At 36.7% G+C, this 11,713-nt stretch overlaps 3 protein-coding genes across 3 annotated transcripts in view; 2 read left to right on the top strand and 1 right to left on the bottom strand.

The window, feature by feature from the left end:
• The window catches only part of LOC144645417 (adenosine receptor A2b-like), a 1,887-nt gene extending 1,047 nt beyond the window's left edge, over window positions 1–840 (top strand). Inside the window, exon 2 of the mRNA XM_078504998.1 lies at window positions 73–840. Coding sequence (XP_078361124.1) covers window positions 73–508 — 436 coding nt within the window. The 3' untranslated portion in view covers window positions 509–840. The remainder of the gene's footprint in view (window positions 1–72) is intronic.
• Window positions 1–11,713, bottom strand: part of LOC144660640 (tRNA:m(4)X modification enzyme TRM13 homolog) — a 124,349-nt gene that overhangs the window by 73,895 nt on the left and 38,741 nt on the right. The gene's annotated exons all lie outside the window — the stretch shown is intronic.
• On the top strand, window positions 5,111–6,034 carry LOC144645408 (adenosine receptor A3-like). Its single transcript, XM_078504987.1, has one exon. It carries the CDS (start codon window positions 5,111–5,113, stop codon window positions 6,032–6,034), a length of 924 nt encoding a protein of 307 aa, XP_078361113.1.

Raw genomic sequence — 11,713 nt, 5'->3', positions numbered from 1 at the left:
ATTAAGACGAGTCGCAGCGGTTGTAATTTCTGTTTGGTTACTCAGTTGTGCTTTAGGTGGATGGAAATACAGCAGCTGGCGCCCTGATATTGCCCGGACTGTTTTCATTGTTTTGATGCTACTTTCTCTACTAGTGTCAGTCTTCTCTTACATCAAGATCTATCTCCGTCTCCGCCATCATCAAATTCAGTTACAACCACACGCCCACCAAGGACCGCCGGCAAACGGAGGAGAAAATCCACTGAATATAGCGCGATACAAGAAGACGATTTCCAGCATAGCATGGGTGCAGTTGGCATTGCTTGCTTGTTATCTGCCCTTTTGTGTTATAGGTATGCTGTTCACGTTTGGAAAGATAACTGAAGGTTTGTCCGCAATGTCTTATTTTCTTGTCGCTATCTCCATTCTTTATTTAAACTCATCTCTGAACCCGATCCTTTACTGTTGGAAGATACGAGAAGTAAGACAAGCAGTGAAGGCCACAATCGGACAATTAAAGTGCTGTTAATGAAGCTAGGCCTGATGAGTAAAGCTTGAGTCTCGACCTTTTTTATGGTGAGATTTCAACTGAACTTAACTTATAAACTTATAAAAGACTCCGTGAGACCCTGAATATTGTCTTAGATGTCCCAGTTTTAATATATAGATTTAGGCAAGCCTAAAAGCGGAACTCCCCTTTAATTTATTTAATTTTTGCTGGAGTTACAATGTTTTCATTTTGATAAATATGCGGTCAAAGCTTTAATGTATTAAGGCTGGCCCACAGGTGCAAGACAAATATAAATCCATCATAATCTCGAGGCAGAACAACTAATGGCCTAAAAATTAATTAAGAGTTTATTCTCTCCAGCCCTTTCGAAAGAATAGAAAATTGTTTTACGTTCTACTTATCGTTTTGCTGTAATACAACTCATGGCCTAAAAATTAATTAAGAGTTTTTCTCTGTTTTCTTAGAATAGAAAATAGTTTTACGATTCTCTTATCGTTCTGCTTTATACAAAATGACGTCAATATATTTTGTGGGCATATTCCCGTCTTACTTTTCTTCCCTGTATTTGTCTTAGCATCGAATCACTGAAATGGGTTGCTCAGTCACGTACGCAAATTTAAAACTTATCTTTTATTTCTTACCAGTTTAAACAAATTTTAACGTACACTAAATCGTCTCTATTCAGTGTAGTCATTCAGTGTAAAAGTGGGTTATACTAAAGTAAAATAATTGTGCTTGAGCTATATGGGGTAAACATGTTTTTCAGAGCACGTTTAGTTTAAATAAATTTATTTTGTTCGAGCTTTTTGCTTTGTCGTCGTTTAGCACTTGAAATAGGTCACTCATACTGTATGAAATTCTTCCGCCGAGAAAATGTAAGGCTAAAAGTCGGAATAAACTTGCAGCAATAAGAAATAAACTCTCACGGCAAAAGATTAGAATTCGACTTTATTGACGGCTTAAGAAAATCAACTAACGGCAATAGATAATCCATAGCAAATAAAACCAACTCAGGGAAACAAAAAGAATTAACTGACATGTAAGCGTAAGCTTAAATGTACTACACATCACAGTTAAAGCGACGGAAAGGGGCAAAGTATAAGCTTAAGTTACGGAAAGATCTATTTAAAACTTTGCCGACACAGAATCTATCGAAACTGCGCTCAGAAAGCTAGTAGCTTAAGTTTATAAACATCATGAAATTTTATGAAATAAAATCAGGCTCAGTAATTCAGTACAGGTTGTTACCTTGCATCAGGTTTCTGCATCTTTCTTCAGCGGACTTGATCGATGCAGTGTTTAGCTTCGTTTTTACACAATCATTGCTAAAATTATTGTATTCTTGATGTTGACGGGCGAAGATTCATCCGCAAACAACAGAAAGAAGCAAACTGGACGTCCACAAGGAATATCTTTCGCAATTATTCCGGGTCTCATCGTACACCTCCTTCGTTATCTACAATTCCACTGAATATAGCTGACTTTTGAGGACATCGTGCGAGAAATATTACGGTAAGAAAGTTCTCGATTCTATGTCACTCTTTTTTACTCGTGAATGTAATGAAATGAGTATGGTTATGAAAGTGATATGCAAATTTTCACTCGGTCAGTCGGTCGGTCGATGGGCTGTTAACTTTAATTTATGAATAATAATTATAAATTAATTTTCCTTGTTTTTTTTAAACTTTTTGTTTCACACTTCTGAGGTTTGAACCGGCGACTCCTAACATCAACTATGTTTTTAAAGACCAAATCCCTAACCGCTTGACAACTTCGGCGTACTGATCATTTGGGCTGAAAATTAGCATATAGATTTCTTTGTGTTGTTGTTAGTACGATGACCGATACCGTAGGTTCAAAGTTAAATGGCTTGTATGTAAAGCTTCTTCGAATGGCTCGATTTATAGCTCTTAAGAAATTCACATGACAAATAGAAGAAATAATCTTAGAGAAAATATGAAAATATTTGAAACACTGAACTGACAAAAAAAAAGAGGAGAAAAAGGAGAAAGAAAAAAAAAGACGTCGTATAAAATTGTAAAATAGATTGTCGTAAAAAAAAGAAATTAATCGTCCCTGCTGAGAATCGAATTCGGGCCGCTGGACTGGAGGGCCAACGCATCGCCACTACACAACGCGTTAGCAAGCTTGCACTTTATCCGCTGCACTTTGTCCGCTGTAAAAACAAGGAACCAACGTGATCATATCTCCCTTCAAACAACTTCTATACTAACATGCCGCTCACAAAAAGACAGAATCGTTTCATAGCTCTACACCAATACATTTAGTATTCTCATTCACGAGTGGACTAACAAAGCGCCATTGATTATACTCTCGGTTGCATTCAGCCTACACAGTGAACACCGCGGAACAAATTTTCCCGCGTTTTCATAACATAACTTCGTTTAAGGTCGCGCAGGAACCTTGCAATCATTAGTATGTATTTATTTTAAGAGTATGCACGAACTGTAGGACGACAGTGGCAAAAGAGGCCGATATTAGTACAATACGCCATAAATAGCTTGTTTTCTGATCCAATCAGGCTGACTAGCACGTGCTTCAATTATTCTCAAAGATAATTAATGTGGCACCGCATAAATTAGATTATGTTGTGATATAATCTTTGTTATTTTTTTCAGAAGTCTCTTCAACATAAATTTCTTCAACATCAATCTGTTCAAAATCAATTTATTTTAACACTTCTAGGAAACAACAAACATCGTGTCCGAAAAGGCGAAAGCTTGCAGTCTCCTTCTCAAATAAAAATAATTTAAAATGATTTTTGGACTTCCTGTTAACTTATTCTGAAAGGAAGCATCATAATAAATAATGTTTTTGCACCAATAATAATCTTATTATAGCAGGTTGTTGTCACAACATATCAAGTTTTGTTGAAATCATATTCAGCTTCATCCATCAAGGTTTTGGCAAACAGACGACAATTTTCTGGATATTGTATATCCTGATAAAAACTTAGGTTTTGTTTAGCCAATCAGAATAGTGCGCACGGAATTCAAACTGTATTATGATAATACCACGTCAAATTACATACCCTAAAACTACGTCGCTATTCCCTGGAAAAAAGGTAGGTTAGGTTAGGTTTTATTTGCGGGTAGTGTATCAATCGCGTGCAATCTGTCATGATTTCTAGCTCGCATAAACTCTCAAGCAAGAAATGGTGAATTGTTCCCTTCTTTTGAAAACGTTTTTTGCTGTCCATGTAAATTCGATTTGACGAGAATTTCTTTCAAATGGGCGACATTCGAAGCCGCTACACAAACAAAACGCTTACGGACTGTAGTAAGAACACAAAGGGATGTCTGAAATTCAGGCTAGCGTAGCAGGTGAAACGTGTTGACGTGAGAAGAAAAGAAAACAAATGTATTCTTTATTTTAATTGCTTGGATTACAAACTATTTATATTTGTAATATCAACCTGAGGAAGTCCTAACTTTTAAAAGTTTCGACTTCCTGCGGAGTCGTCACTTTAAAAAACTTTTCTCCAAGAAACTTGCATGTTAACACGTACGATGCTATTTTGTGAGTGTCTATTTACAATAGTTCTTGCTTATTTTAATAACCTTAAAAGGTCGCGCAGGACCCTTGCAATTATTAGTATGTATTTATTTTAAGAGTATGCACGAACTGTAGGACGACTGAAGCCGACAACCAACGAAATATTCTTGAAAATGTTTGTTTTTAAACTTTTTTTGTACAAGTAATTACTAGTAATTGTTCTCAGCTTTGTGCCACGTGCGCTGGAACATAGAGAATTATCATAATTAGATTCACAGCTTTGGATATATCACACGTTGTTGTAAACATTGACTCGGAAGGTCTTCGGAAGCGGAAAATCCTGCAATTTTGTGTCCAAGTTTTCTCCGCCTATATAGAATTTCAAGAGTTAATTCGCGAGGAACATAAACTTGGTGTACTCTATTGTGCTCTGGCTTCAAAATGAAGATAGCATGTTTCAAAGTTTAGATTTCACATTTTTACTCTCTTAGAAGCCATTAACTTGTAGCAGTTTTTAAAATCGAAAATTTCGTTCTAGTGGGAGCACAAAAGAAGTTACGATTTATCACTAGGCTATATAATCATTTAATTTGGTGCGCTGTGCTAGCTGAAAACTTGGACACAAAATCGCTTTATCTTCAGTTAAACTTTTAAGGGCTTGTAACATCACAGACAACGGTCATCTCTCAGTAAAAGGTCAATCATGATGTAATTCCATTATCCCTGAGTTTCCTTGTTAAATTTTAGAAGAATCGATATTCAAAATGTAGTGAATTAAAGCTTTACAAGATAGCACTCCAACAAGAAATTTGTCTAATGAATATATTAATGAGAAAACGACCTTAAACAAACAATAAACACAGCATGTTAGTTGCCCATTTCTACAAGACCAACCCACGACAGATAAGCGAGATTTAAAAGTAAAATACCACAAATACGATCTCTCATTGGTTAATCGCCGGGCTTTTATTAATTAATACTGAAACCCATCAATAATGGTCATAAAAGGTACAATTAGTCATACCATTCGGCGAAACATTTTTAAAAACATCAGGCTAACAACAAAGTAGTCAAGTTCTGTCTAAGTACTGACCACGAAGAACGATGTCAAACCTAACTGCTGCAGATGAAAACAACTCAACATTCAAAGGAGAACAATCACGTGCACCAGCAGGCGTAGACGTATTTCTCGCAGCCATGAACATTTTTCTCTCCATCACCACATCCGTGGGCAATGCTCTAATCCTGATAGCACTTCTTAAGGTGACTTCTATTTATCCTTCGACAAAACTCTTGTTTCGATGTCTGGCAGTCACTGATCTTTGCGTTGGCCTTATTTCGCAGCCACTCTTGGCTGTCTTTCTGATGCGTATTCAAACCGATACCGATGTTACTGGAGCAGTACTTATTGTTTCAACTGTTGTTTTGTGTGGAGTATCGATCTTAGTTTCAACCGCAATAAGTGTAGACAGACTTCTCGCTCTCTATTTGGGGCTGAGATACAGACACGTTTTAACATTGAGGCGAGTGCGAGCGGTCATAATTTGTTTTTGGTTACTGAGTTTCGCGTTAGGTGGATGGCTGCGGTTTGGTAAAGACACAGTTTTAATGACTGTACTTGTATTCATTGTTTTGATCACACTTTGTCTGCTGATCTCACTCTGTTCTAACATCAAGATCTATCTCCGTCTCCACCATCATCAAAATCAATCTCAGCCACACGTCCACCAAGCACAACCGGCAAACGAAGGAGAAATTCCACTTAATATAGCGCGATACAAGAGGACGGTTTCCAGCATAGCATGGGTGCAGTTGGCGCTACTTGCCTGCTATCTTCCCTTTAGTGTCTATGGAATGCTATTGCTTTTTGGTGGAATAACACTGCCAGAAGCAGGAATCCTTTTTGTATTTTCTCTCCTTTATTTAAACTCATCTCTGAACCCTCTCCTTTACTGTTGGAAGATCCGAGAAGTGAGACAAGCAGTGAAAGACACAATCAGACAATTAAACTGTTGCGCATCAACCTAGACATTACAGTATTGAGTTGTGCGGTCGAGTCCCAGCCCTGTTGTTGAGGGTGAGATATAAGACATTCCGGGAAACAGAATCTCTGCGGCTTAAAGTGGATTCTTCTATCTGAGCATCGCCGTACTTCCTGTAGCCTTCTGGATATCCTGTGAAACCCTGAAACTTAAACATTCTTGGGTTACAAAAATACTGTACCAGCGCCGCAGTCCGGTACAACACTTTGTTTACCACAGAAAACTTTACAGATAACAAGATTCACTCTACTATGGGCTCAACTATACTTTAATGAACGCTATTAAAAAGAGGTCGGCCGCAATCTATATCAACAATTATTATTCGACTCGCAATGAACGTGTGGTAGGAAAACTACAACCCAACAATTAATGTTGCAGTCTTGCTTGCTAAAATAGCGTGCAATTGAAGTTCTCAGGCTCTTTAACGAAGACTTTTTATTCTTTACACATTCAGAAAAGTGAAAAAGTTACTGTCTGAACTGTAAACGTTCACACAATTCGCAAAACATGCTCCTTCCTTGGCCAAAGGAACCTGTAAATATTTCCATGTGAACGTTCAGTCGATCGAAGAGGCGAAGCGTGACGACTTTTCTTATTTCTACCGTGGAAAAATGTATTTACACTATGTAATGGGGGGAAACTGAAAGAATATGACACTTTGAAAGATTACTTAATAAAACCACATTAATACACGATAAAAATGCATGTAAAAATTGGCTGCTCATTTTAGTTAAAACTAAAAAAAAAATTCGATTACCTGGCTCCCAAATGTCGGGCGCCCACCGCAATTTTATTGTCGGTAAAGACAGCTGTTTTAGCCTGAAAAATACTTGAATGATAGAAAGACGTTTATAAAAGCTATCTAACAAAGAAAAAAGTATTTCTAAAATGGCATGAATGCATATATGTTACCTGTAGATGCAAAGATAAGATAACCGTTCAGTATGATTATTAAACGATGATTATTTGTATATTAAAACAGTCTCGATAAACAGGTGATGTTGCAAATTTTTTTTTTTTAACTTCTAAAACACTCGCCGTTCGATTTAAGTCAAAAAACAATATTCATATTTGTGGAGTTGATTCCAGCCGACTTTGCCTTTTTTGCAATAAAATATTTTGTATTTGGTGTACTGATGTAAACAAGATAAAAAGTAAGGGGGCGGTGTTTTTCACCTGAGCTGCAAACATCTTTATAGACTGAAAACAGTCTTTAGGCTGGTCAATTAATTGGGATAAACTACGTTAGGCTCTAGAAAAAGAAAACATGCGAAATACTTAAAAAATTGCCACCAGGCGAAAAGATAAGTTATCTCTTTTTTTATTTCCGAGCACAGTCCGCGCCGCCAGGGGTATATGGGGCTTACGCCGCAACGCCCGCAAACCGCGAGGGAGCAACGATTCGCGGATCGGTCGGGCGAGAAATTTTAAGCAATTATGTGAAATAAATTTGGAAATGTTTGGCTCCAAAATGACGCACGCTTAGCAAAATTTTATAGTCAGTAAAGACCGCTGTTTTATTCCCAAAAATACTGAGATGATAAAAAGCCGAGTCAGTCATACAACGCTTTAGTGGTTCTTTATGATGTAACAAACGAAATGGTGTTTTAAGGAGGCTCGATTTAGTTTTTTTAGCCGAAGGGTGGTTGTTTTGAAAATTAAAATTATCTAGGAAGCCAATGTTCGATTTTTGCCAAAATACACCATAATGATCAAATATGACCAAATTTTAATTTTGTACTCGTCACTTTGTCTCAAAGGTTACCATAGCAACCATTGGCGTTTTCTTTTGTTCTCAAACAAGCTTGGTTTTCTCGAAATCTAGACTGACACTTGGTATTCATTTTTTGATATGTTCAAGTACAGTAGATTTACTACCTGTGCTCAAAATTTTAGGAAAATATGTAAGAGCGTTTTAGAGTAAATCAAGAATGAAGTTTTTGGTATTTTCTTATAATTTCTTACAATCGGCAGTCGATATATTTTAACAAATTAAAGCAAAAAGACTTTCGCTTTTAGTTAATGGTCTTTGATGGTGTAAGTATTTATATTTCAGTGAGAGAAACTGTGCTCAAATAATACGAAATAATTTTAAGGCGCCTATTTTATATTAAAACGGTGTTTTTCTGAAAATTTCATTCTTGATTTACTTGAAAACGCTCTTACAGATTTTTCTAAAATTTCGTCAACAGTTAGTCAATCTACTAAACTTTAACATATCAAAAAATAAACACCAAGTGTCAGTCTAGATTTCGAGAAAATCAAGCTTGTTTGAGAACAAAAGAAAACGTCAATCGTTGCTATGGTAACCGTTGTGACTAAGTGACGGGTAAAAAATTAAAATTTGATCACATTTGATCATTATGGTGTATTTTGGCAAAAATTGAACATTGGCTTCCTAGGTAATTTTAATTTTCAAAACAACCACCCTTAGTCTAAAAAAAACTACATCGAGCCTCCTTAAAATGGCGTAAATCAGTTATGTGTAGATGTTAAAATTAACGCTCGGTATAAGAAGGAGAACGGTTATTTGAATAAACAATTTCGAATAACAGTTGGTGCTGTATATTCACTTTTTGTTTTTCAATTTCTGAAATATTCCCTGTTCGGTTTAATTCCAGAAACATTTTTGTCTTGGGAGTTTATTGCAGTTTCATTTTCCCAAAATGTAATTAATTATAAGCGGCGGTGTTTTTCACCTGATCAATATCTCGCCAGATTATGAACAATCCTCGACAATTGGGCTGGTTGATTAGGAAAATTATGCAAAGTTCTAGAAAAAACATGGGAGCAATTGACAGTTTCAAATTCTTGTGATCCGGAATAGTTGTCACCAGGTGAAAAAATGAATGATATAAAAAAAACGAAACTCGTTCTATAAACTGCACTTTTACATGGAATAACTACAGCATTAAGCTAAATCTATGAAAAGGAAAACGTAATATTTTATGAATAGAACTTACTTTATGTACACTGATTACACTCTGCTTTTAATTATGACTTCATTTTACCGCTTTGCAAAGACAGATGTTGTTAGCTGTTGTATTAGCTGTGAATTTGCCTTTTCTACAATTAAAACTCCGAACGTCAAATGCTTTTCCGACTTTCAAATTAGCTTTCGTGAAAAACGATGTTGTTGTGAAAAAGTCTTTACCAATACTCATAGTTTATTCTCACATGTTTAGAGACGAACAATATATTTAACATGCATGTCATTTAAACGATAAATATGCTACATAATTGCAAGAAATAGCAACATTTTTTCAGTCTAAACAAAAGACACCGGTGACTTTGGTGGGGGAGGGTAAGGAGGAGCAGGGGGGGGGGGGGTGGGGTAAATGCAGCATGAAGGCATAGCAGTGCAGGGTAACGGTGCGAATCCGGTGCCAATCAACCAATTGCTAAGAATGACGTCAGTCCAAATTTGTCTGCACGCGGACTTTCCTCTGAATCCGAATGTGACAGACCAAACGGTTGTCAATGAGTGATTTTAAAACCCATGAAACAATCTAACATCTAGTGCTTGTAGCCGTCTGAAGTAAAATTGCTGCAAATAAAATTAATTACATTTCTACCCAATAAAATACGACAAATATCATTATATATCTGCCGGTTGTCTTATTGCTTTATTGGACCGTTTTTTTAATATTTAACACTCGATATTTGTATAATTCGCATACAATCCAATAGCCACTAGCATGATTTCTCATTAGCAACCATTTGTGTGCTACTCAACACACTCTGTTGCCTGGCAACGCTATCATTCGACCCAGTCCCCTTTTGAGGCCAATAGCTACCCACCCATCCCCTCCAGCCTGTGGTTGAAACGCAACTGAACATCAAACAGTTCGGCAAATTGTTGAGTCAGCAGAAAAGAAGATAGAAATCTTATTACAACTTCAGGACTTCCCTTTCCTGGTTCGTTTAGCCAGATGTATATTTAGCTCTTACATCAAGCTATTAATTTACCTTTTCAAATGCTTTTTCGTTGCTTAATTTACTATACCAGCTTTCGCGGAGTATTGACCGAGGTTGTATTGACCGCCTTCGCTAGTACTCCAGATTCATTCTCACTAAGATCAAAGTAGAACAATATACTGGCTTATGTCACTCCTCTTATAAATCTGAAAGAAAACTAAGAAGTGACAGTGGCTCTAAAAACAAAACACTAATTTCTCATTGGACAAGCCAATATGCACATAGTTACAAGAAACAAACTGACGTGTAAGCTCTTGTGGCTTGCCTGTTATCAGACACAATTTTTTTCTTTCATCATTCCACCAAGTGCTGGCCATCAAGAACAAATCATGGTGAACGTTACTACTGAAGATGGAGCTAACACATTCAAGCTGGCACGATTACGGTCAATGATCACATTACCAGCAGGCCTAACTGTATTTCTCGCAGCCCTGAACATTTTTCTCTCCATCACAGCATCTCTGGGCAATACTCTGATCCTGATTGCTCTTCATAAAGTGACTTCGATTCATCCTCCGACAAGACTTTTGTTTCGATGTCTGGCAGTCACCGATCTTTGTGTTGGCCTTATTTGGCTACCACTCTTTGTGTTAACTCTTTTGAAAACAGTAGTTGTGGCAGAGATAACAGTCATGAACTTACATCGATCTCTTTTTAGTTAAGCCAATATGCACATAGCTATTGGCAAGCGAGAAGGGGGCTGATATAGGCGGCATGAAGCAATAGCGGTAACAAATAAAAATAATTCACTTTATTTAAGTGTTAATGTATATAGCACTGCCGTGCTAATTGAAGACATCGTAAACATATAAACAAATATTGTAAACAGAAGAGAAAACTCGCAGTGCTGGGCAATGACGTGAGTCCGGTGTAATCAGCTCCGTTGCTAAGAATGCAATCAGCCAAAATTTGTCATCACCAAGAAGAACGCTGCAGGCAGGAGTTTTTTCAGGAATGTGGCAGACCAAACAGTTAAGTGATTTTATTTAACGCGTGAAACACCTAACAAAAGGTGCTTGAAGTCAAAACTAAACAAAAGATAACAATGGAATAAGTGTCTAACAGTGGCAATCTGAAGTAAAATTGCTGGGGATAAAATTAGTTACATTTCTACTTAATAAAAAAAAAGACAAATATCAGCTTGTCTGTTGTCTTTATACGTTTTTGGACTGTTAATATTGAACACTCGTAATTTGTATAATTCGCAAAAAAAATTCAATAGCCACTTTCATGATTCCTCACTAGCAACTATTTGTGTACAACTCAACACACTCTGTTGCATGGCAACGCTATCACACGACCCAGTCCCCTTTTTACGCCGGTAGCTTCCCACCCCTCGCCTACAAACATGTAGTTGAAACGCGACTGAACATCAAAAAGCTTGGCATGTTATAGATTCAGCAGAAAAGAAAATTAGAAATCTTATTACAATTATGATCGAAATTATGACTTCCCTTTCCAAGTTAAATTTATTAAAGTGTATCTCGCTGTCTCATCAAGCTATTAATAACGTTTTCAAATGCTTTTTCGACGTTTAATTAACTATACTAGCTTTGGCGGAGTAGGTACTCCAGGTTTATTATCACAAAGTTCAAAGAGAACAATATGCTGACATATGTCATTTATAATATGCAAGAAAACAATGAAATGACCGTGATTTTTAACTTTAATATCAAAACACTTATGC

This window comes from Oculina patagonica, chromosome 1 (assembly GCF_052425735.1).
Source record: "Oculina patagonica isolate OP01 chromosome 1, crgOcupat, whole genome shotgun sequence".
Lineage (NCBI taxonomy): Eukaryota > Metazoa > Cnidaria > Anthozoa > Scleractinia > Oculinidae > Oculina > Oculina patagonica.
The sequence above is the reverse complement of the archived record's forward strand: the minus strand, read 5'-3'. Positions and strand labels throughout refer to the sequence as shown.

What these genes read in the sequence shown, in the direction of transcription:
- LOC144645408 (XM_078504987.1), top strand. Translation starts at nt 5,111, where the DNA reads ATGTCAAACCTAACTGCTGCAGATGAAAACAACTCAACATTCAAAGGA.